This window comes from Ischnura elegans, chromosome 6 (genome assembly GCF_921293095.1).
Source record: "Ischnura elegans chromosome 6, ioIscEleg1.1, whole genome shotgun sequence".
NCBI classification, from domain to species: domain Eukaryota; kingdom Metazoa; phylum Arthropoda; class Insecta; order Odonata; family Coenagrionidae; genus Ischnura; species Ischnura elegans.
Window position 1 is genome coordinate 598,421 of NC_060251.1, and position 26,710 is coordinate 625,130.

The 26,710-nt window shown below is 38.9% G+C and overlaps 1 protein-coding gene across 3 annotated transcripts in view; it reads right to left on the reverse strand.

Annotated features, from left to right (window-relative positions):
- Window positions 1-25,899, reverse strand: part of LOC124160172 (zinc finger protein 367-like) — a 105,380-nt gene extending 79,481 nt beyond the window's left edge. Inside the window, exons 1-3 of one of the 3 annotated variants that reach the window (XR_006865104.1) lie at window positions 25,781-25,891; window positions 25,083-25,212; window positions 2,123-2,468 (exon numbers count right to left, since the gene is read on the reverse strand). Coding sequence is in view for 2 of the 3 variants with exons in the window: in XM_046535934.1 (XP_046391890.1) it covers window positions 2,123-2,468; window positions 25,083-25,183 (447 nt within the window). In the remaining variant the exon portion in view is untranslated. Of the gene's footprint in view, window positions 1-2,122; window positions 2,469-25,082; window positions 25,213-25,780 lie in introns of all 3 variants that reach the window. The other 2 variants (XM_046535935.1, XM_046535934.1) reach the window with 2 other exon arrangements.
- Between the last annotated feature and the right edge of the window lie 811 nt (window positions 25,900-26,710).

A 26,710-nucleotide genomic window follows, 5' to 3' on the forward strand; every position in this document is an offset into this window, starting at 1 on the left:
ACTCATGTGAAATGTGTATTCTTTTGGCAGTCCGGTAGAGAGTCTTACGGTGAACTTATTTCCACCTCGAAGCTGTCGATGATTCTTTCAACTTAAAAATACCTTGCCTGGAGGGCGACAGGAAGCTCTGAGGAAGCCAGACTATTAATGTTTCAATTTAGTAGCGATAATATAGACGAACTTCCAACACAATCTACCATCTTGTAACTCAAAACCCCGAAACCACTTCCTATTCTGCAGAAAGAATCGGTCAATCGCATTTCGATTAATATAATAAATACAACGTCTTCAGGTGTTAATATAAGTTACTTTTGTAATTAGAAGGCCTTCCTAAAGTAACATTAAAATTTTAATATTTTCCAAACAGAGTCTTTAATACATTTTGGGAGCTTTTCTCACGATATATCTGAAACCTACTCAGGCGAGCTCATCGTCATTGCGATCGGTTGTCACTTAAAAATTCCGTATCGGAAATCCTAGAGGGATGACCTTCGACGATGATCATGATCACCTGCACTCTCACTATCACTGGAACCCGTGGTGAAAATATCATCCCAATCCAATTTCTATTTGGTTTTAACTGGGAAAGAGCAACATAGAACTGCACATTCTTTGGACAACTTTGGGTTTGACTTTCCCTCAAACATCCCATTTCCCCTGTGGTGCACATCAGTCCTATCTTTATACGATAGCCTAACAACCTTTAAATGGATCCTGGGTTTATCCTGACAACCAACTAAATGGAAATTGCTGATCCACACGTCTTCCTCTATCTCCACAGTTTCCAAATCAAGGGCCGCGGAACATTCCTCATTGTGACTCAACTTTTTCTGAAAAGCAAGCCGGCGTAGAATAAAATCAAAGAATGCTGCGATTCATTTTTTGTGACCACCTCTGGATTCCATTCTTTTTCCATCTACAACTTCCCTTATCTTTGGGACAAGACGATGTTTAAATATTTTCATTAATTTATAACAAAATATAAGTTCTAAAAATACCCAAAAGCCATTTTATTAATCCGCACTGACGAGTGTAAATTAATGTGGAAGATGAATGCTGTAGACGTAGTAGTTTTCCTTAGGTTGAGTTGCAAAGTTCATGAAGTTGACAAAACGGCTAACTTTTCGGTGCGCGGAGTCATTTATATTGCACTGGCCGTGTCTATACATTTTTCAATTTTTTTGTAATAAAATAAATCAGAATTTAGGATAAAATTTCCTTTAAAATGACATATAGTTCATTATTATAGCATGCAGTGAAGCCAGGGTATAAATTTGCAAAGTACTGCGGCACATCATTTTGACGCCGACAGTAGAAGAAAACGCTGTCTTCTTGGCTGGCACTCGAATGCATGAGGATCAACGTTGCTCTGTATTTTCATATTTCCTCTCTTGATTTTAAACATCATGGAATTTTCTATGTCCTTCCGTAACTGAAATTGAACAAGTGCCATAAATAATTTGAGTCCATCATAACCATCGAGAAACACCTATCTCGATTTTTGTTGTGAAGTTGAGTTTTTATTCTACGGCGGCCGAATTATCGAAAAATCTCAGTTTCAAGTTATTCAGTCAATGAAATATCGAAATATTATTTATATTAAAGTTATCTTCGCTCACATAGCGCACGGGTTTATCATTCCGATTATTATACTCTTATTTTTCCGTAACGCTTATCCCGACAGACGGCATGCATCGGGGCTTTTCTTCTAATTTCCTCCGTGGGAATGCAGACGAAAATTTTTTCTGGGGTGTTATTGCACAGAGGAACAATGCACCACTTGTAATTTTTCCTTATTTCAGCCATGTTCTCCTTTAAACGCAACGTGGCTCTTCCAAACCTGCAGTTACTGGGCTTGGATCTTGGACTCGTACTGAACTATGACGTCACGGCCAAAGATTAGTGGGGGCGGTATTTTTTAGCCCGCGAAACTCGGGAGACTTTTGGGAGTCATTTTCTAGGGTAAAAACTGAATTTTAAGCGGAAAAAAGTATATTGCGGTACTTAGTGTTTACTGTAGTATATCAGCATACTGTTTATAAAAAGTATGCAATTTCCCTATTACGATGTGAAGAGGTATTACTGTAAATAAGGTGGCATTTCAGTGACCCTTCAGTCTTACCACAGTCAACGCAATCCAGCTGCTGGCCACTGTTGTGTTTCTCCGCTTCCGCGTGCGCCGCAAGTTCCCCCTCCGTGAGAAAGGCCGCATCGCAGTCAGGACACAAGAAGTGCGCTGTCCGTATGTGTGCCGAGAGGTCCTTGCCTTTGCCAAACACCGTGCCGCACACCAAGCAAGGGAATTGCGACACTTCCTCTTCCGGGTGCGCAGTCTTGCGGTGCATGAGCAGGTAGTCGCTGCGGCAGAAGCGCTTGAGGCACGTGGGGCACTGGTACGGCTTCTCTGCGTTGTGTGTCTTGCGGTGGAGAGACAGCTTGTCCTTGCGGTTGAACGCACGACCACAGATCTAGGAGGGAGACAACAATGAACCATGCGAACCATGGTGGTAACCATGCGAAATAAAATACAGCACACTCCTGATTACAGTGAGTCCTCGTTTAACGTCACTTAGGGTGCGGTCCAATGAATGCTACTTTCGCTACCAGACGCTACAGACGGAAGTGCTCCGGAGCACCGGTCCATAGGCGCTACGTTCGCTACGAGAATTTCTTTTCGGACCGGTCAGGAGCGAAGTCAAGATGGCGGAAATGAACGAGGGTGGGCAAACTGGGATTATGAAATCGAAGATGTGGTTTTAATTGCGAATTGAGGTGACTATGATCATTGAATATTAATAAATATGTTTGAATATCATTAAAATGAATTTTATTTTTCAATACCGAGGCTCCAAATAGTAAAGGAAGAAACTTTGGACTGTATTTCTCACACCAACCCTCGCCTACCCTTCTCAAAGAAACTCATTACCCTAGTAAAGGAAAAAGTAGGTACTCTACCGTTTTCCCAGTTGAAACATATCAACTTATAATGGCTAACGACTATTAAAAAACATTAATCTATTTCATGTATATCCTATTTTTCTTCAGATTTTAATTTATGGCATGAGTAAATTTGTCGATATATGTTCTTACAATCCTTTCTTTATATTAAATGCCCCTTTTAATAATTTTTGTTGCCTTTTGTGTGTAAAGGCTGCTTCCAAAGACATTTGAGTTCATTTCGGGGGAGATACGAGAATGTTTGTCGATATTTAGTTCTTGCTATATATTTATTTAAATCACAATTAAATTTACATCTATTTACTAAGTGCGTCTACTCCGTTACTTCGTAGTCACTTATATAGGAGAAAGGCGTCCACATTCAGCGTCCATCATCTGCAACGTGAGTAAACTCTCCATTGCCTCAGTGCATTCCCTTCGAATTTCCGCCAAAAATTGACTCGCTCCTCCGCTGACCCAAGTTTTCAGGGGAGCGTCTGGAGCTGGTCCGGAGCGAGGCGGGAAACGGGTGTATGACGTTTGCCGTGACGTCACAGCATAACCTGTAGCGCTCCGTAGCGAATAACGGACCGCTTGGTGGCGCTCCGAAGCATTGGTAGCGTTCAACGGACCGCACCCTTACCGTTCCTGAAAAATGTTACGATAAATGAAATGACGTTAATCGAAACATAATATTCCATAAGAAACAATGTTAAAAGTGAATATCGGCTCCTAGACCTCACAATTCCTACGCAAAAAAATTTTAGCGTATCAAATCTGGGGCATTTTTTACGATGGGAATGCCAAACTATGGCATAAATACGAGTTCCTGTCTTCATCGACGACAATAGCAGCAGTGACGTAAATCCTTCTCCATTTTCGCATCTTCCCGCATTTGCTTTTCGGCTTCGCTATGGTGGCCGCCCGGGCGAGTGTCGCCTGGGCATTATCATCACTGAAACATCATCGCAGTTATAGGAACCAAAATTATTGTGAACACGGCGAAAAGAGTGACGACAAAACTCCCGAGTTCTACACGGAAAATTCCTTGAAATAACTTTTTAGGTTCCTGAAAACCATAATGTCAAGTAAAACCTTGCGCACCTACCTAAGAATTCATTTTGAAGAAAGTTTGCTAAAACTGTCATCGCAATTAACAATAAACACACCGTTTTACACTTTGCTTAGACTGACTGTATTACCGCCCACAAAACGAACAACCTGCAACGCCCGCCGCTTCGCCTTTTTTCTCGTGCGAAATTTAAAAGACTTGACGTTATCCCGAAGCGAAGGTGCGATAAACGAATGACGATCTCAAAATTTTCGTGACGCTATCGCAAAATGACGTTAAACGCGGTGACGTAGAACGAGGTCTCACTGTATATGGGATAATGATGGGGAGAGATATGGCACGAATACCATTTTTATAAGTCTGAATATTGTCGCCCCTTTTTTCCAAAAATGCCCGTGGTAAAAGTAAAGGGGGGGGGGTACTACATTCAAATGCATTTTTTCAACTTTTCCTGAAACTGAAGCCTCAAAATTAGGTGGGGGGGGAATATATTCGGAGGGGGACTATATTCGGAGAAATACGGAAATCAGAAAACATCAATCCAAACTTTTGCTTGAACATCTTCTAATTTTCATTATTTACATAAAACAAACAATATATTACTATTTATGCAGTTATTCTGTTATTTTAGAGTGCTCCTCAGACTCAATGAGAATTTTCTTTGCCAGTTTTTGAATTTTTTTAGCGGCGATAACATGGTTGTAGTCGTATCATTAATGCTCCATGTAAGGCCTGGTTTCAAAAACCCCTCATCGGTGTCTGCGTGATCACGGACACAGTAAAGTGGTTTGCACGAATTCTTCAAAAACCACTGTTCGATGTCGGAAACTACACTGTCAGGCACCACGCCACGTAGTCGCGTATGGCACTAGTTGCCGGGGTTGCAACTGCTGCGGGACGTGTATCCGTGATCAAGGACCACGGTCGCGCACTGCAAAGCTTGGAAAACAGAGACATGGTACTCCACTGAATGCAGCTAGTGCGCGATCACTTCCATTCTATGAAGGGGATTCTAACAGAAATAATAAGCATAATAGGTGTATCTTCGCATTAATGCAGTAATGCCGATGAGTTTGCATCCGATTTCTTAAAATAAAGATCGCAGAAAAAATTGAGTGGGAGTGAAGATCATGCATACGGATAATGCGCAACACGGATACACCGCAGCCGGATAATCGGGAGTCTGTTGTATAAGGGAATGTTTGTCCGCGAGCGGTGTGCATTGTTTTGCTAAAGCTCTTGTCGAGTTTAAGTAAATGAAAGATCGTAGCACTTTTCCACAAGAATTTTTAATGCGTACAACGCGTTTCAGCTCACTGAGCCATCATCTGGTACAAGACACTTCAGAACATGTGAAAAACCCTTGAGAAAGGAGGGGGTAGGAGAGGATTTGATATCTTTGAGGATGGGGGATGGGAATAGGCTTACAGAGCAGAGACAGTGGGAAAAGATACAACTACGGGATGTGGAGAACCCACATTGGAGGGAGGGTTCTAGTCATAACTGTAAAATGACGACACGTGGGGAAGAATCATAGCAAAACGGGAGGAGGGGGTGTTGAGAAGAGTGAAAAAAGGGACGGTTTAGGGTAAAAAGAGGCCGCGTGTCTTTTGAAATTGAGAGGAGTAAGTAGCGATGCAGGAAAAGAGGCGGGGGTGAGGAGTCCCTTTGGGTTAGCTGAGAAGGAGAGAAAGTTAGCGGGGGTACAAGGGAGGAAATTGCAAGCAAAAGAAAATGGTCAAACACAATACGGAGAAAGGGTGGGCGGACAGGAAACACCCCGTGGATGTTGGGGTCACTTAAGGCGTGGGTGAAGAAAGAATTTCCCCATTTGTTTTTGGGGAAGGGTATCTTTAGGAGAGGGGCATGGGTGAAAAACACTTGCTCATTCACGAGCGTATTCAAATCACTTTGTACAATTTCGAATTGCTCAAAAACATCCAGTCTTGTGCCCTTACTTTCAAAATGTAGAATTTCAGGTTTAAAATTACAACAATGCAAAGTCTGTAGAAGGAGTTTGGCGAGAAGTGACGTTTCATCCCCATTTTTCTAGCACCTTCTATGTTCTTTCATTCTGGTAATGAAACTTCTGCCTCTTTGACCGATGTAACACATGTTGCATGAATCACAATTAACCTTGTAAATGCCAGATTGAGTGAGCCGAAACGCAATGTATGCATTAAAAATTCTTGTGGAAAAGTGCTACGATCTTTTATTAACTTAAATATGTCTAACTTCCATTAATCACAAGAAAACTAAGGTTATGCGGTTTTGTAAAGCATCACGAGCGAGAAATGTGAGAGTCAAGATAAAGGTGGGTGGTGAAAAACTAGAGCAGGTTGAGCAGATTGGCAGCACATTAGAGGAAAACGGATACAGTAGTAAGGGTATTAGGAAGAGAATTGCACTAGCAAAGGAGGCGTTCATGAACAGAAAGCAGCTTCTGACAGGATCGTTGTGTAAGAGTTTAAAGAAGAGGTTAGTGAAGAGTTTGATTTGGAGTGTAGCTCTCTACGGTGCGGAAACGTGGACACTGAGGAAAGAAGACGAGAGAAGATTGGAGGTGTTCGAGATGTGGGTATGGAGAAGAATGGAGAGGGTGAAATGGACGGAGAGGAAAAGGAACAACGAAGTGCTGGATATGGTTGGCGAGGAGAGGCAGCTTTTAGATGAGATACGCAGGAGACAGAAGGTTTGGATGGAGTTAGTGCTTAGCGGTGAGGGGATGTTGAAAATGGTGTTGGAGGGTAGAATGTTGGGGAAACGAGGGAGGGGAAGGAAAAGAATAGGATTTTTAGGTAGATTGAAAGAGAGAAGGCCTTACTGTGAGTTAAAGAAGGCAGTGCTGGAAGGAAAGGGAGGCTCCCAGATCACTTCTTGCGTACTCCATGGAAACCTACCTTAATCGGTAGAATACTATAATTATAATGTCTAACTTCCACCACTGGAAGCCTGAATCTGTTGAACTCTTGTCGAGTGTCTGGGCGTGAGAAGAGCTGCTCCCGGGAGGCGACCAAAGGCACCTTTTTCGACCACCGCTACCTCCTACAGCCAAGGTAGAGCAATCCTCCATCCCTGTTCCTAACCTCGTCTTTTCCCCAAATCCTTTAGTTGGTTTCCTCGCTACCAAAGTTCAGAGAGGTGATTTTTATTCTAAATCGACCGTTTCTTTTGTTATTTAATGGATTGATACTTGTGTTCAACCGTGCCTTTTTATTTTTTCTTGTGCTTTACACTCCTCCGCACACCCCCAGCCCTCAAAGTACATTTCCACTTCCAATGGTTTGCCTGCCGGAGATTCAGTAATAAACACCATTAGTAATTTCGGCGTTCCCACTCCAAGTAAATTATAAAATTCACAGTTTTTTCCAGGTTTTCAGGGTCTTAACGCCATCAAATTCACAGTCTTATGACAGGTCAATTTAGTAAGAAAAATTGATCACGTAACAATCACTGGATGCAGAGTAACTAAAAAATTTATCAAACGCAAAAGACACAGCAAATGCAAACATAGCTGTGAGAGCTACAATAGACTGTCATTATTACGAAGTTTGTGAGAGCGAAAAACTGGAGGTTCGTATTAATGATGTTCGTATAACCGTTTATTTTTTAGGAATAGGGTAACTTCCTTCATCAAAGAAAATGAAAGGCATTGATTGCGATTCGTCACCCACCATTAGTTTATTCATAGTATACAAATTATTTGGTTTTTTGAAATTCCAGTTTAGACGAATGGCAATGGTCAATTTTATCCTCATTTGAAAAAAGCCAGATTGGCACCCATGCGATGCCACTCCACGTGACGTCACAGGGACCTAGTTTCTATACGAGTAGATAGGAGTTTTACATCGTCTGAGATTACCAATGCATGCATGAGGCACAGAGCTCAGGGAAACATCTCTTAATAATCACACATTACAAATATCTAAGTTCGGAAAGTTCTTTCGTTTGATAGGGGAATAATAATCCTTATTTAAGCCAAGCTTTAAGCTAGCAGGGTACTCTGCTACCTGCTAGCATCCTGCATCGTATCAGTGCTCAAAACCTCGCCCAAAGGTCACCTCACTGTGGCGGCGGGAACCAGAACGACGTCACACAGAGTTTTCCCAGCATTCATACTTAGTCGTCACGTTTTTTCTCGCTTGTAAATTTTCACTTTTCATTTAACCGTGAAATTAATATATCGTCATTAAAAAAATCTAAAAGTGTGAAATATGTGCTCCAGGAGTAATAATCTTTCGATTTAGGCAAAAAAAAGGAAACCACGCTTTTGTTAAAAAAAAACCATACCAAATATACATGATTAAATTACGCACAAATACATAAAAACAAGAGAATTCGTCTCAGTTTCTCAATAGAAGAATGCGGCATTAGGGTGGTCCTTATTTTTTTTGATTTTTCGAATTTCTTTCGGGACGCCCCCTCATTTTATGCCAACTGGTATGTGAAAACATATCGACTGTAAAATATTATTGCAATTGGATGACAGGAAAACGTGCTGCATCGCACTCAAAGTTGAGAAATTTTGGTATTTTCGGCTGTTTTTCGGATAGGAATGGCGATACAAAGGTGATGGTATTTTTCAACTGTTTTTCTACAGTAACTAATGATACACTGGACATTTGGAATGCTGCTCCTAAAATATATTCCAATTGTGACCAGTGGTTCTCGAGATATCGTCACAAGAGTGAGCACGCCCCACCCCAGGAAGACATCTTTGGTGGCACGCTGGTTGCATGTGCTCTACATTTGTTGATCATTCTCACTCATAGTAAAACCATAAAATTCTTTAGATAAACTATGAAATTCGTCAATATAACCTTTAATGCTATATTTATCACTGTTTATTGCCAAAACGGGCTTTTATTTGGACTTAATGAATTACTCTCCATAGGTTTTGAATTATTTAAACCAGAGGAACATTAGTGTCTGACAACTTCCCGATCCTTGCGTCGAAGACACTTTTTAAAACCAGCTTTATATATGTTCAATGTTAATCACTGATGCATGCATGTTTGTTTAAACACATAAATATAATGGTTTAAAAGACAGTATTGCCTTTCATTTCCGAAGGATATATAAAAATGGTGCCTATCACTAAAACCTCTCTATAGTGAACCTCCATGCATCAAATAGCCCTAATTTTGCTCCCCTCCATTACGATGTGAAGAGGTTCTACTGTAATAATAAGAGGTCCTCATTAGTAATTTTGGTTGAATCTGGCATCAGCTATCTAGAGTTAAAATTTCGTAGCACTATTTTAATCCATTCTGAATTGACCATGGACACAGTACAGCAGAATCCTGATTTAAGGTTTTTCAGCGGGGACAAAATTTAAAACACTAAATGAGGACCTGCCATTTTTTTCAGGTTTTAGGGTCTTTAATGATTGGAATGGCTTTTTATGAATAAAAAATATTACTGTAAGTAACTAAAAGGTGCTGAATGCAGCAAAAAATTCATTGATTAAATGTTCTTTGCCCAATTAAGGTTGGAAAATACTTTTCAGGAATCAGCTAAAAAAATGGGTAGTAAAAATAAGTAATGAGAAGATGACAATTGTTTTAACGAAATATTTTAAGAAAATCATAATATTGATCAACTTAAAAGCATTCCCACATGGAATATTATTATTGAAATTAGTGATTCCATTTACGCATATTTCAGTGGCCTCAAAGAAATTTTAAAATTTTTTCTGTAAAAGTGGCATGTAGGTGACTAAAGCATTTCTAATATAATAAAAAAGGTGTAAGCAGGTACTCGAAAAATCGTCATTGCATTAATAAAGATGAGTGAACTAAAGAGACAGCAGAAGATCGCTAATTCCGAATTCTTAACTACCGAATATCTAGTAAAAGGGAGGTTTTCTGGAATTTTGCCAACTTAACGTTATCTGTTGCCTCGGCGAAACAAGGGATTTATGAGCCTATAAAAAGCCTCCCGTGCGCACATTTTGGATTTCGAGGTCATCCAAAAGAGGAGAATCTTTTTTCCAGTATGCGTACAAGTCGATGGTGATTCAACTCGATCAGGGTTCCCACTCTACCTGAATAATGAAATTCACGGCTTTTTCCAGGTTTTCACGGTTATTTTTCCGGTTTTCACAGTCTCAATTTCGCTAAATTCACGGTCCGTTAATAAGCCAACAACAAGAAAATCACTGGCCGTATATCAACAGAAAATTAACGTACGCGACAAACGCCGTGAATGTTAACGCCGCAATGAAAAGTGATATCTGTTATGACGTGATCTATCATTTGCAAAATTCAGGGCCGACTAAAGGACCAGCCCAACCGCGCTCTTGCCTGGACGCCAAATACCTTTCGGACCTTCTTCCGTCCGGACACCCGAGGTCCTTTTTTAATTCCTCGCCGAGAGATTGTTTTTTGCGCACGTTGTTATTACTGTACAGTAACCGAATTTCCCCACCCCAATCATTCTTATTTAACAGAAAATATTTTATTTAAATTGTTTATAGAATATAATAAATTGATTCTTTCTTATTTAACGGAAAATATTTTATGAAAATTGTTTATAGAACATAATAAATCGAAAAACAATTTCATACACCGTATTAGCACAAATCTAAGGCGAACACGATTCTAAGACTACCCTCCTTTTTTGGAACTCCACTAGGAGAAAAATTTTTTTTCCTAATAACGATACGATTATAAAATGAATGCGGAAAAACGATCAATGCTTTATTTTTTGCTAGGTGGCCTATGTCCCAGGAAATGCAGGATTTTGGCGAGTAATTAAGATATTCATTAAAGGTTTCAAACAATATTTTAGATAATAACAGGAATAGTAGTACTTTATCAAGACACATAGGTCATATTGTTGATTCGACCCATATCTCTTTCAAAATTCTGAAGGAAAACGCCACCTCACTAAAAAAATTTTTGCTCTCCACTCGGCATTTACACTGCTATTATGGATTTCAGTCTGATGTAAAAATTCTTATCCATCAAACACCATTTCCAGTACACGTGTTCACGAGAGCAATGTGCATGTTGTGCCTAAAACAACCACATTCGCCGGCACAGTGACTGGTTGTGAGATGGATGACGAAGGCCAAAAATAGTCTGTTACTTGAATTGTTCCTGTCTAATGAATATCTTTTTAATATAATTGAGGTAGTGTGTAAAGCGTGAACAATGTTGCGTTAATCGTCAGTGGCACGCCCACCTGGATCTTCGCCTTCATATCTCTACTTGTTTTCTCCAGGTAGCTCACTCTACCCCCACCCCTACCGTCATATGGTAGCGGACAACCCAAGGCGCTCTGCAATATTCACGCGTATCTAGCCCGGATTCTTTTCTTCATGTTCAATTATTTTCAGTCCATCTCTTAAAGTTCTCAATAGTGCAACAAGTGATTACCTTTAGAAGATGATGATGAAGCTGTTGCGAATGTTTCTATAATTATTTACTTTGTAGCCAAGGAGGCCTTGCTGATTTGTTAATGCTTGATGCTAATGTCTGATGCTTTAAGCAATAAGTCATGGGCTAAGATTGTAAGGGGCATGGCATAAAAAGCTCTAATAAATTGATTCGATAATCGTAGAGATCGTCTCCATACCCATCTCCACAAATCAGACTATCAAAACAATTAAAAAATTAGGAGGCACTTTTCACTTTAGCATTCTTCTATTGACGTACTTACTAATATTACTTCTATCCAGTGGCGGATCCAGGATAAGGACCAGGGGGGGCTAAGTGGGGTTAAAAATTCCAGCAGTAGTGGGGGTCGGAAAAAATTACCATTCTATCCTGCGTAAATTGGATACCCAAGAAGGAGAGATTGGAACCCCAGGAAGAGAGTGTAGTCAACCTTTCTTCCACCCCCCTTTCTCTTGACCAGCTCTCTCTCCTCCACAAAGGGCTTTCTTTCTGCCCCACGCCGAAAGTAAACCCCATTCACATTCTGAAAGATACACTCCAGTTCTGCCGTAAACTTAAGTGGAAGTTCTTCTGGGAGACCCATCCTAACCCCACCCAACATTCTTCTACCGTCCATAGTGCACTGATGAGATTTAAGCCTCCTTCTTCGCACGAACCCAAACCTCTTCCCTCCAATCATCCTATTGAAATTTTCAGTAATCTCCTCCTCTCTAAATTTTCGGACAAATCTTTCATTAAATCAATTAAACCTAGGGACAATCTTTCGCGAACAGAAAAGTTGGCATTAAATTCCCTCATCCGTAACCCGGACATCGTCATCACTCCGTCAGACAAAGGGTCTACGGTGGTCGTGATGAATGCGGCTGACTACAACAACGAGGCGCTTAGGCAATTGTCCGACGCTTCAGCGTACCAACCCATCCCTGCTGATCCCAATCCCCAATACCGAGAGAAGATTCTTTCTTTCCTCGAGGAAAACGGACCATATGAAGGACTAACAACCCAAGACATCGCATTACTATCACCTTCCAACCCCCGAAGCCCTCATTTTTATATACTACCTAAAATACACAAAGCTAATAATCCCGGCCGTCCGATAGTTTCTTCCATTCAATCTCCCACAGAACGAATTTCCGCTTTTGTTGACCATTACCTCCAACCCATACTGCACTCTCTTCCCTCATACATCAAAGACACGTATCACTTCCTCCAACGCCTTCACTCGACCACCCTTCCTGGAGACAAAGACGTCATAATGGCGACCATCGACGTCACATCTCTTTACACCTCCATACCGCACACAGAAGGCCTCTCCGCTCTCGAACACTTCCTTGAGCAGCACTCCACTCCACAGATTCCGAGCACAAAGTTTCTCGTCGACCTCTCCGAGATAATATTGAAACACAATTTATTCTCGTTCAATAACAATCACTACACACAGTCTAGGGGGTGCGCTATGGGGAGCCGGTTCAGTCCGTCCTATGCAAACCTTTTTCTTGGCCGCCTAGAACAGTCTTTTCTCTCCCAATACCCACTCACACCCACCCTTTGGGTCCGATACATAGATGATATCTTTCTTTTGTGGCCACATGGCATGGAATCCCTAATCACTTTCATCTCCTGCCTCAATTCATTTTCATCTGTAAATTTTACTTCATATTCCTCCTCCACTCATGTCACATTCCTTGATGTGGACATCTTTCTAACAAAAAAAAAATTTCACACATCTGTACACATTAAAAACACAAACAAACAGCAATATCTACACTACAACAGCTGTCATCCGACAAATACAAAACGCTCCCTCCCTTTTTCTCTTTCCATCCGTGGTCACAGAATATGTAATAATCCAGACTCCCTTAATAGATTCCTTTCAAATTTACACCATGCTCTCAGGAGAAGGGGTTACCTGGAACCCCTCCTCTGGAATAAGATCCGAAAAAAATCATATGTCCCGAAAAAACTAGGCGGGGACAATTCGTCGCAGTTTCTTTCTCTCTGTACGACCTTTTTTCCGGGCGTGGACGTACTGCGTAGGACCCTAAAAGACCTTTTCCCCATCCTCTCAGACAACACGACCACTTCCAGATTTTTCCCGCGATGCCCTTCACTCGTTTTTAAAAGACCACCAAATCTGGCCAGCATCTTAAAAACAACCAAACCACTGCCCAAACAAAGTACCTATATTAAACCACAGCCCTCGCCCTGCAACCGTGCAAGATGCAAAACTTGTCACATCCTCATCACCGAACCCCTTCCCGATCAATTCCTTGCCTTCCCTCTCCCCTCAGTGTCGGACATTTCTTGCACAACAAAAAACATTGTGTATATACTGTTGTGCCAGAAATGCCCCGCTTTTTATATCGGCTTATCCACCACTCCCCTTTGCATCCGAATGAACGGGCATCGCTCTTCATGCAATAGCGTTTCTTCTGTTTCTGCTTCCCTTCCAGTCGCCGTTCATGCTTCCTCCCACAAAGCTCTGTTTGACCATTGCTATAAAGTGGGAATATTAGCCTCCCTCCCCCCGTCTACCACCCCCCTAGAACTGAAGGACTTGGAACAGGCATGCATATGGGCTTTCCGTGCGTTTTCTGGTCCAGGAATCAACCGCACCCACTAGAAAGAACAACCAATCCCCGTCCACCGTTTTTCCTCCCTCCATCTTAGCCCTCTGCCTTGCACCCTTCCTTATGCCCTTTCCTCACTTTCCCTCCTCTTCTCACTTGAGAAAGATGGGCTGCGTCCCATCGAAAATTTGTAAAAACAACCTTTCCCCGTAAGTTCCTCACTTTTATTTTATTTTTCATTTTTCTGTCAATTTCTAAGTTTTTTTGTGTGCCCACCCCAGGGCAAGAAGAAGTTCTTTTACATTATTTATAATGCTCGTGTGAGTTTATTTCAAACGTGTGTGTAATATATATATATATATCCAATTTATCCCCCTTCTAGATCCCCCCGATACATCAGCCACTGCTTCTATCGTATTGGTTATAATTAATTGAAAACAATACAGGTAGGGCATCTATACCTTAAGATAGCACTGGGGCATCTATCCCGAGGAGAGGTGGGGCATCTCTCCTTTCAGTATGGTGGAGTTGCCCTTACAGCCAGCGGGCCAACACATGGTCTAAGATGACTTGTCACTGCTTTTGGGCATTTGATAAACATGCTGCAGCAAGTTTTCACCCGTTAATTCAAAGTATTCAAACATTTTAACTGATGCCGACCAGAATCATTATGCTCTACCTTATAACAGAGCGGAAAATTCGGAGTCTCACTTCAAATTATGTTCTAAAGTAGCGTAAAAAAACGAATCACCACAAAACTTTAGAGGCTTGATATTAGTTGTCAAATTAATTAACGGACACCACCAGCAGAGCAATCTGATGGTTTGTTTTTAAACTACCATGATCTGGGCCTCTCTCCCGGTGGGGAATCTCACCCGGACTTACCTTAAGCTCTTTTTATCGCAAAGTTTTCATCAAAATGAAAATATTGCAAATAATAGACGAGATAAATTTTTTATTGACCGAATAAACAGAAATATGTATATGCTTGATATTGCAATACATCTCTCCTATAACAACGTCAGAACAATAGTGGGAAGTTATAATAATATCTCTTTAGTGAAAATGAATTGCTGTTCGTTAGTCTCACTCAAGACATGTAACATGTTTTTTCCCAGACCGCACGTCACTGGTAGTGTAACAAGAATTGCAAGTCACTGGTTAAGGGTTAAAGATAACAAATTATTTGTATTCATGCCATTTGTAGTTTCAGGTGAAATAAGGCACGTTCAAGAATTTTGTTTCACAACATTTATTTTAGAAGTATCTTGAGACCATGAGATTCTCTTGGTGTCTTTGAAAGAATTTTAGGTATACATAGTTCTGGTAAATACATGTTTTTGCATCACATCCGAATCTATAATAATAATGGCAATCCTGAATTAATGCCAAAACTAAAATTTCTTTTCACCAACAAGAAAGACATTGTTCATCGTATCAAGGCTACTGATACAAAGATGTTCATTTTAAAAATTCTGTCATCAAGTCTAATAACCTACCAAACGCAAAAAATAGATATTACACATATGAAAGAGTGCATAAAATAATGTTACAGGCCATCCATGTGTAGGGATGATATGATTTCATAATAAGAACTCTCTCTGACCGATTACATAAGATAGAACCATTTTTTCCGTCCACCAACTTCATTAATACCAATCAAAATAATTAATTATCACAATAAATACGAGGCAGTGAGTTCAAGTAAATATATTACTCCCATGCAATTTCAACAAGTACTCACTTTATACTTAAGTAACAAATCAGATGGGTCAAATCCCAGTGAAAACTTTAATAAATACATAGTTTTTAAATAGTTTTGGAGTTGTAATATTTCCATCAAAACTTGAGCACAGTCTAAATATTCACTTATTCTTACAATTACCATTTAAAAATGCATGAATACAACCAAAATGTCAACAAATTAGTCGTTCGAGCAATATTTGAGTTAAAAAAATATTTGTCAGGGCGATCTTAAATTATGGAAATTTAAATATATCTTTTGAATAAAAAAAATAATACCTGGACCGATTTCGACCGATTGGATAATAAAGGCTGGATCGATTTCATTAATTTTGGTTTTCATAAATTAGTGCAAGCTCAGGTAGGGTTAAAAGTGTAAAATTATTATTCCATAGGGCCCATGAGGCCCTGGAATGGGCCGAGAATCATTTCTATGAGAAACTCACTTAAAGTTCGTTATCAATGCCTACAGATCTTTTTACTTTTGAATATTTAAATTAGAGATATTTGTTACATATAGGGGAAAGATATTTAATTTGAAAAAAATAATTATAATATTGGATTTGATTTTCTCTTTTCACGTTGTTTACTCTGAGTTTTGAAAAAACAGTCATTAACACAGCGGAATTGAGTCAAGAGTTTTTTGATTTACAATCCCCTTAACGACCATCAGTTTACGTAGTTTGATTCTCTTTTTAAGTTTATTCACAGAACAAATCGTTAGATTTAGTTGTTAAAATGCTCTTATATCATAATTTCTTAATAAATTTAGTGGGTGAAATATTTTAAACTTACTTTAAACTATTTTCGTTAGTATACTTATTATATTTTAAGTCTATATAATCATTTGCATACGTAGTCTAAGTTAGTCACACTATTAACTGCTGACTGCACGAGAACTTCCTATTCTTTAATTTTTTACAATGCCAAGGAGATGGCGACCAAACTTACGTTGCGTCGTTGAGTTCAATCAAATGTGAGACGAGCTAACCGCACTGATGAGCAGAGAGAGACAGATAATAATAAATAGCCATGTTGCTGTGGCAGAATTTCGTTATAGAACAACTGGAAATGAAGCGGATAAGCTAAGAATGCTACGAGTAAGTGAACAACAAACACAGCGACAGCGAGCACGACACAATGAAAAATTAGTGAAGAAGTAGTGCTTCTGCGATCCTAGAACGAGTATCATTCAACTACTATCGGTTCGTGGAATATTGTGCCGAAAATTCAGTAGCAGTAGGAGGAAGGAAATTCATTTTTCAGTATTGCGAGGCGTAATTGCCATTGACAGCAGATGAGGATTTCATCAAACTCTGCCGTAGGATAAGTGAAGATCCCTCATTTGAGCCAAAGTTGGTAAGTGAATAATGATAATTTGTGTGCTGCCATCCTGATTCAAACAATGTATGATTTTTTTAATGAAACAACAATTAAGTTTTTGTAAGAAAGTTTCAAAATCGATGTAAATCTGGAGCTCGCCAGACACTCGGTGTTTGGAATTCAAAGTGCTATAAAAATACTCAAGTACAACATAATTTTGAAGTGCGTATGGATTATTGTCCAATGAAATATTAAACAATTATGGTATGATTGGACTTTTGCTATTTCATATGCACTTCTGCACACATACTACATGTGCGTACTAACCATGACAATTGTGTTAATTTTTTGGTGAATTTTTCTTCTGGCTATAAACATGATTTTTGTTATTCTTTTATAAGCTGTTAACTCTTAATTGATCTGATCTTTTTTATCTCTAGATGCAATGTTTGGTAGCAGTTGGTAGAAGAAATGAATGAACACTTCTACAAAATATGTTGCGTCGTCTTAGAATGACTATGTAGCAGAGCTGTATTCCCTTACGGGCAAACTTCAGAAGAATTCGGTTAAGAAATCATTTTATAGCACTTCAGTGTCTCCTGTTATTTTTCGTGAGTGCATCCAATAAGATATTCTAAGATTATTATAATAATTGATCATTGAAATGAACTTTTAACGTACCGCATTAAGTATGTTTTTTTTTATAATTTCATAGGTGTATGCAGAAGGGTCTACCCTGATGCATCAGATGTGGTGCTGAAAGGGTGTCTGAGTAATTGGCTCAACCTGGCTAAAGTCAGGAAAATAAGAATGTAAGTAGTCGCTTCTCATTTCCCTGCCACATTAATTCGATCATCCCAGACATTTTCTTCATATTTTCCATTCCCTCTTACAATAGGTATACACTATAATGTTCCATGGAAGTTGAATCATTTACTGCCATTATGAGAATGTGGGGGTACAATATGGACATCTTATTTATTGAATCTGATTGCTTATTCTTTTTGGAATATTAGTTAATAATTTCTCAATTTACCTCCCTGATTTAAGCAAATGATACATGATATATCATTTCACATGGAGTAATTACTATTTTCTCTTCAGGGATTGGCAGGATAAACAGACTGAGGATCAGGCTGATGAAGACAATAATTTTGCTTAATAAGTTCACCAGTAACGATCTATAAGTATGTAACCATGTAAGTTCCATGCCCAGCCTTGTACTCCCATAACTTAACAAGAATTCAAAAGAATGAAGTTTTAATTTTAAATCCTCAAAGCCAATCAGCATACTTTTGAATGTTTTGATAAAATTCGAGCAATATGTTTTTACCTTTTGAAGATTTCTGTAATTTAGTTATTACCATGTGTGGCCTAGGGGGTCATAAATTTTTTTAAGTGTTTCTGTCTTAGATGTTTCCTATTCAGTTTGTAAGTATTTCACTCACTTCATTAATAATGATTAACTATCGATGACTAGATATCTATCTTTGGTATGTCCACCGCTGCCTCAACATGTACATAAATAATGAGAAAAATAAACTCTTCAGCATTTATTTGTTGCCCATTTTATTGTATAATTCTAGCACCCAAATTCTGTGCATGTGAAATGACTAACAATTGATAGAGTGGAAAATCTTCAATTTTGTTGCTGTAAATTGATCATTATTTAGGAGAGCATTTTATTTAGCAGAAATTTTAAGGCAGTTTTCCCTCAGCAAGTGTCACTACAGAAATGGTAGGTGTGGAACTAGTTTTTCTAGTATGTAGCAGGTGTGACACTACACTTTTTCAGCAGGTGTGATGTGACAAGTTTGCCGCAGGTTTGATGCGACAAGTTTGCTACAAGTTTGAAAAAGCGTAACTAGGAGGTTTGATTCAAGCTTGCCGCGAGCTTGCAGGCTTGTCATGACAAGTTTGCTGCAGGTTTGATGTGACAAGTTTGCCGCAGGTTTGATGCAACAAGTTTGCTACAAGTTTGAAAAAGCGTAACTAGGAGGTTTGATTCAAGCTTGCCGCGAGCTTGCAGGCTTGTCCTGACAAGCTTGGTTAGTGATAGGTGTGCGTTTATGATCGAGATTCGCTACATACATCGAGATCCAAAATTCCATTAGTCGACGTTCATTTCTTTCAGAAGTTGGTCCTCAAAAAAATTTTTCTGGAATTTCTTAGTTTGAAAAAATTGGAAACGAAATCCACAATGGACTTAGTGTTCCCCAAAATTTAGTACTTGACGTCATTTCCTTCACTTCTGCATTTATGAGATATAGTTACGCGTAGCTTTCTATCGCAATAACATAATTTATGCAACTAGCGCATATGCCTTTCGATTTTGATTTTCTAGTACATGTTCCATTACGAAGGCCTCGCTTTAAAAACTCTTCAGTGAGCATTTTAGAAAAAACATGGAAGTGGGATTGGTGGATCTTAAAATTGTCATACTTCACACATTAGAATAATCAAAAAAAGGTGAAATAATTTACGTTTTCGATAACCAAACCGGCAATTTCGCCCAATTAAGCAGCAGCTACGTAACACTTCAGTAGCCTAGGCTTCATCTCCACCAATACAACCTTCATTTTTGAAGACCAGGCGTGGGTAATCCACGGCCCGTACATATCCCTTAACGGTATTTCGAAATGGCCCGCAAAACGATTAAAAGCAATTAATTTTACCTTATAGATAGTGCTCAGTAAGAGTATGGATTCCTTAAAAAAGTAAACTAATATTTTACAAACAAAAGTGACCTGAGAAGGCTGTTAATTGCACCCCATATTGCCATACCAACTTAAAATAAGAGCCTGTGCGTTGAGTATGTACGTGCAAGTTTTTTTTCCGACCCCTACTTTCTATGAAAAGATGTAAAACTTGCTGGGCATGAAATGCCACGGGGCCGCCATAATCTTGCACACAGCGCAATAATCACTATGCTCACAACAAGTAATTTCTAATTTGTATGTAATAAATATAAATTAAAATAACCTTCGACCATCTACCTTCACGGAGTTCAGAAAACTACAAATAGTACATATGCTAGTTAATGAAATATGAATAGTGCGGTTCCCTGCTCTAGACATAGGAATATAAAAATTGAATCGACTGAAAAACAGGAATACTCAAATGCCATAAGTAAGTTTTTGTGAGCAAATTATTAAGTTTTATTTTAACACTAGAACGACGGCAGGGGTCATTTGACCCATTTTCAGAATTCAAATTTATTTTCCTCTTATTAAAATATTTTTTTTAATTTTGAAACTTTTTGACTTTGTTCATTTTGGTCTATATTTTGATAAATTAGTGAAAATTCAACAATAATGTTTTGTTTTAAATTTTTATGACGTGTTATGCCTAGAAGGACGGCTGGGGGTAACTTGACCCACAACTAGTTTTCGCGCTATTTTCTTGCCCGTGGGTACTTGAGTGCCATGTGTATCATAAAATCAGCAAGAGGCTAGTGTGGTAGATGATTTGCTTTATTTTGAATCTGGAAGTACCCGGTTCAATGCCAGTTTCGTCCCAAGGGCTCCTATCTGTATTCGAAAACCTAGGTATAGCGACTTGTTGTGCACAATCTTTCGATATTTTTTGGGCAGCAAAGGGGGAAAAAACCTTTTCAATCCTTGATTTGCGTAAATTCATGTAATTATGATATTTTAATTTTGTTTTATTTATTGTTCAATGATTATATTACCCACACCGGAAAATCGTCACGTATCCCAAGTATTGTTTTCCGTCGTCCAAGATTCAGAGCTCTTAGAGACATTATTTTAAATATCGACTCATCAGGTTTACGAATAACTTTCATTTTTCTGGTCTGAAGGCATGGTCACTTGACCTGGCCCCTTTGCCGTGTGTCCAGCATTTGTGCCGCCTGACCCCGTCGGGGTTTGGGGCGGGTTGACTGCACGCTGCTTCCGGGGGAAAAATCCTGTCTCTTTTTCAGAGAGCGGAGGAATTGGGTGGACTGTAAAACTCTACTGTAAATCCTACCCTTGCAATCCGCACGTAGGTCGGAGAAGAAGAATTACTGCAAGTTCCTGGAAGATACGAATCAGGATACGGTTGGCGGTTGAGTCCCTGCCTTTCGAACAGCAATTAGCGTTACTTCTGAAAATGTTGTCCTTTTGTATGAATTTCTAATGCTCTCCAGCTCTCTATAGCTCCAATAAAACTAGAGAAGATTCTACCATAATGCGCTTTCGTTTGCAGATTTTTTTGCATTCATATCAATAACGAGTTGAGGAAGAAAGTAAGAAATCGAGAAATATATCATAAGAAGAGAATCGTCGCGATTCAAATAGCTGTAGGGAATATTGAAGATCAGTCTAGAAGTGAATCGTAAACATCAGTTCAAGGACATTAAGACCAATCCATCAATATCTGCGTGTGATGGAAGCGACGAAGTCCAAGATAGTGAATCCGATGGCGACTTTGGCGTGATAGCAAATGCTTAGCTCTATCCAACAAAATGCAGCTGTCCTTTTATGAGGTAATTTCCAAATAAACCAGACAAATTTGGAATCGAGTACTGGGTTTTGACAGATGTGAAATGAAAATACAGCCCAAATGAAATTCCACATTGTGGCAAAGATGATGATATGCCATCAAATCAAGCTTTGGGGAAATAAATAGTTACTAAAGTGACCGTAAAATACAAGAATGCAGGAATAAATGTAACTTGTAACAATTATTTTCCATCCATCCAGCTGGCAGGAAGTCATAAAAAAATGGAATACTTCTCTTGCATGGACGATCTGAAAAAATCAGGCGTGACGCACAAATATCCATGACCCCTAAAATAGCCATGTAATCCATTCAACGCGAGTGTTCAAAAATACCTTAAGCCATACTCTTACGTAGAATCAGGCAAAATAGAACAATAATGTACTTTCACTCAGCAGCATGATCTCAGGCGACACCATTTCCGAAACGAATAAAAGAATACCAGAGACCATCCTATTTCATAATAAAAACAAAGCGGGAGTAGACATGATGGATAACATGTATCAATTTATTTACACGTCTCCAAATCCAACAGCCATATCTCCACGGGCACAAAAAAGAAAAAGGTGCCAAATACCGTCAAATTGAATCATTGCACCAATTTCCTTTCCATTTTCCAAATTCCTTTTCATGTGCAAATGGCTGGTGTCTTAACACCCCCTGCCACACGCTTTTAAGCGGCTTGCAGGTTAGTGAGTAGATTAAGATGTAGATGAATAAATCTTCCAATGAACGCATTCAGCGCAAAAAAATATTTTGTGGAAACAGCGCTGAAAAAATACTGCCTGTCTGAGTTTTACAACAAAGTAATAAGTTTTAAAAATTTTAATGTAAATTTTGTAAACCCAGTACCCCTATTGTTTGAACATGTAGCACAACTTTTGTATTGAGTGTATGTATTTTCATTATTTGATTTGCAATCAACTACAGTATGTCCTCGTTTAACGTCGTCCCATTTAACGTTGTTTCACGATAATGTTGCCCAAAAATTGAAACCCTTGATCATTTAACGTCGCTATTGCTTCGCGATAACGTTGTTCAAATTATGCGCCGCGAAAAAAATGAATGGCAAATAGGACGCAAGCGCATCTGATGTATAGTAAATATTACTATTTTAATGCGATTGGTAATTTTCGTTCGACAGAAAAAGTTGGCGTGGGTAGCGTATGTTAAATATGCATCTGAGTGAATAATTATCGCCTCCTTTACCCATTATTCGTATATTTTTCTGATGCCAACCGAAAACAATGTCCACGAAGAAGAGTGGATATCCTGGTGGTTCTTCAGACGTGAAGAAAAAACGGCGACATTAGGACAAAAACTTGGTATTATTAAAAGAATTGAATAAGATGCAACTGCTGGAGAGATTGGTCGAGTTTTAGGTTTGCAGGTCGAGTTTTTACAATAAAAATTTCTTCTGTTACTGAAAATATCGATGTTTCGCCATTAAAATACTTTCTTTTTAGTTTTTATATTTCATTTAATAATGCCTTCTTCCCAACCTTTTCGTTATGAAAATTCGTTTCATTTCGAATGAATCGTTATCATGCTGAAGTGAATAATCGGTAATGAATGTTTCTCGCGATTTCCGCCGCGTTAAAGAATTCATATCGTCACGAAAATTGACTCGCCCTTCATCCTCGTGCTTCCGAGTGTCAGATTCAGATTTTTTCATTTTGGCCTGATTCAGGTGTCTCCCGATTGGTCACGAAGTGTGCTTAAAGTTACGGCTCCGATAATTGGCCTCCTTGGATTCTCGCCCGGGAAATTCTGGATTCTTCACGAAGAAATGGATTGTTAGGAGCATGGCTAGGAACCAATTTAAATTTTTTACATTGTTTCTTATGGGAAACGCTGCATCGATTAACTTTGTTTCGCTTAACGTCGACTTTTTCAGGAACAAATCAACAACGTTAAACGAGGACTCACTGTACTACGTACGGTTCAATTCATGATTCTTTAAAATAATTGTTATTAACTTTTGACGATGGAAATAATATTTAATAATGTTATATAGTGTTTTTAATGAACTTATTCAACAATTATTACGATTAAACTGAATATTGGTTGAAAATTAGGCGTTTTATTCCAAATACATTTTAGGGGTCAAATGACCCCTAGCCGTCCTTCTACGTAGCGCGAAACTCCCGTCCTCCTAGTGTTCATATGAAAGTGGCAAACTCTTGCCTATTCATTTGCTATTGCGCACGGCATAGTTTTCTTCAAACAAGCACAAATGCATAAGATTGCACTAATAGCGATAATAAATAAGTGTGAGTGACCAATGTGTGTACCACATGAAATGACCTGTAGTAGCATTAAAATCGAAAATAGCATAAAAATAACTCCAATGTTCGCCAAAAATAACAAAAACTAATTCTTTAAAATTCGTCATTTTTTTTATTTACCCGCAAAACTCATTAAACTGCTAATTTACTCTACTCATCTAAATTTTCCATCGATTTAGAATTACTGCCATAAAATATACACGTTACCACAACAATATACGCAAATAAAAGTGGAATAAAAAAGTTGACTCTTGAGTGCGACTCATAATTAAGTACCCCTGTGTGAACGGAAGGGCCATTGTTGAGTATAAATAGCAGAAATGAGTTTTAAATGTATACTGAAGTGCCGTTTGTAGACGAGGCAGTTGTAGTAAAGCAGGGAAAGAGTTGTAAGAAGCAGTAGAAAGCACGGTCTTTAGCGAGCGCACCATGAGCAAAATGTTGAGCAAAAGGTATTTAAAGTGAAGCCCTGGTGTTGTAGTGAACGCTTATAGAAAAACAAGGAAGAAAACGGTGAAATAACGGCAATAATAACCGTAGGGGTGAATGCATTCTATCTGCGTGAAATTCCATGGTAGCCATTTGCAGCGCTTTTCTTTTTTTTCATTGACTGAAATCTTTTAACATGGCAGTGGACATCTACGAAAGGAAATAGCCATGAATATTATAAAACAAAGTGAATATATTGTGAGAAAAAGGTAGCCAGTAGCATTCGGTCTCGATTCCTTAAGGAATTCATTTATTTTTCGGAAATACCTCTTCTTGCATTTTGATTATAAAATGTAATTTCCTTCGTAATTTATATGAACTTTTAAATATGGCTTGCCTTAATGAGAGTTTCCATAGCATCTGACGATCAATATTAGCTCATTTCCAGTTTCAGGACCACACCACGCGACGAAAGAAGCGATAATTGGTCTAAGAGACAAGAGGCTTTATTTCATTCGTTGGTTTAATCCATTTTGATGGAAATGTAGTACCTCCTCAATCCTGTTGAACCACACCGAATTTGATACCAATGGGTGGACAAAAATAGTTTGCCTAGATTATTCAAGGTAAAAATATTCACCAAGGGAAAGGACGTGTCAATTTTATCAAAATTTGAATTCAAATTTTTACATCTAACACTAATCTAAATTTTATAATTCATACCACTTAATGAAGGATCGACCGTAGAACAAGAAATAGAAACTAAATGATTATGACTTTTCTTATGATTTAAATTTGCAAAACATTACTTTACCTGTAACTATGTCGGTTGGCACTGCAGTAGTAGAGATAAATGAAGCGGAATCCCAGGTAGAAAATAGCAGCCACAGAGAACCACAATGGATAGAGGGCCATGGCAATCGAGAGTGCAATGAACCTGCAACCTATGGATACGGAAGAAAACCACAGGTTAATGCAGGAAGAGAAAGTTAAAATTCTGAAAATGTGATTTACATTTATTGCTCAACAATATAATTACTCATGTTTGCCATAAGAAAAAAGTAGAGGATGAAAGGTAGTCCTTGCACAAGGTCCGACAGACGACAATGCGTGCGGATTATTACGAAACATCATATCCAGAGCACATTCCGAGGTAACCTCGTTCCCCGTTGGAAACACGCGCAACGATGAAAAACATGAAAATGCCTTTTCGCATGCCGCTCAATAAAGAAATGCGTAATTGATGTGTGATGCAACACCACCAACCACTTCCAACGCAAGTTTGACAAGTGTGGTGTGAGTACTTCGCAACGTGACTAGACTTGCACAACAACTCAGAAGCAATGGGACCCCTTTTCGGGAAGGTTGGCAGTTTTATTAGTGATTAGATGACCCGGTGAACTAAGTATTACCTTCTTCTATCTATCTATATGCAATCAATTAAGACTAGTTAAACTATTTCAGATACAAACACAAAATTGAATTTTACCAGATACTAATATGATATATTACCTTGTAAGTGGGCATGGAATGCTGCTCCCTTCTTTCATTACTTTCTTATTATTGCTTTTATTACTTTCTTGATACTCATAATTTTTCCCACATTCCCAACGGCAGCGACATCCTTATGGAAACAGTTGATGCCGTGTCCCTTTACACATCTATCCCCCACGAGGAAGGAATTCTACTTGCTTCACCATTTCCTTTCGCGAGGATCTACACCGTATTCTCCATCCACCAGTCATATGCAAGATGGACATTCAGTTCGAAAACAACGACGATTTGCAATGCTAAGGAGTGCCGATGGTCACAAGAATATAAATGATTAATGCGATGTTGAAATGATGCTCGGGATCTGATCTGGTTGCCGATATTATTTTCTGAAACTATGTATTCTCGCGATGCCTCCTTGCACTCAGACATCACTCTCGCGATGAGCACTGACTTTTCGTATTCCGACTCGTCACCCATTCCCAAGGCTACTTAAGGAATATTTGAGGTCACCGTTGAAGCTCTGCATCAGGAGGGGCGGGATTTGTTGACTCCCGATTTTTGTTGCGGAGGACCACGGACCAGCGTAAAAAAAGCTCTAGAAATCAATGTTCTTTTCAGAGGTCGATTCCAAGAGCTGCTGATCGGATATCCAGTATCCAGACATTTCATTTACCAGTCTTATCTCTATAGCCTTTTCAGCTTAACAATCCCAAAATTCGTTTAATCGCCATAAAACTCTGGTGTCATCCCACCTTATCCTGCGTAGAGTGATCTATAATGATGTTGTTTATGTTAATCGTTTGGCTCTTAATAACATAATTCCACTTTTTTCATGATTGCTGATATAATTGGATGTTCTGCTAGAGTAATATAGATGTAGGTGAATTTAATTATCGTGTAAATTAGACAATATTTGCACAGACTTCGAAATAAGTTGGAATGCATAGC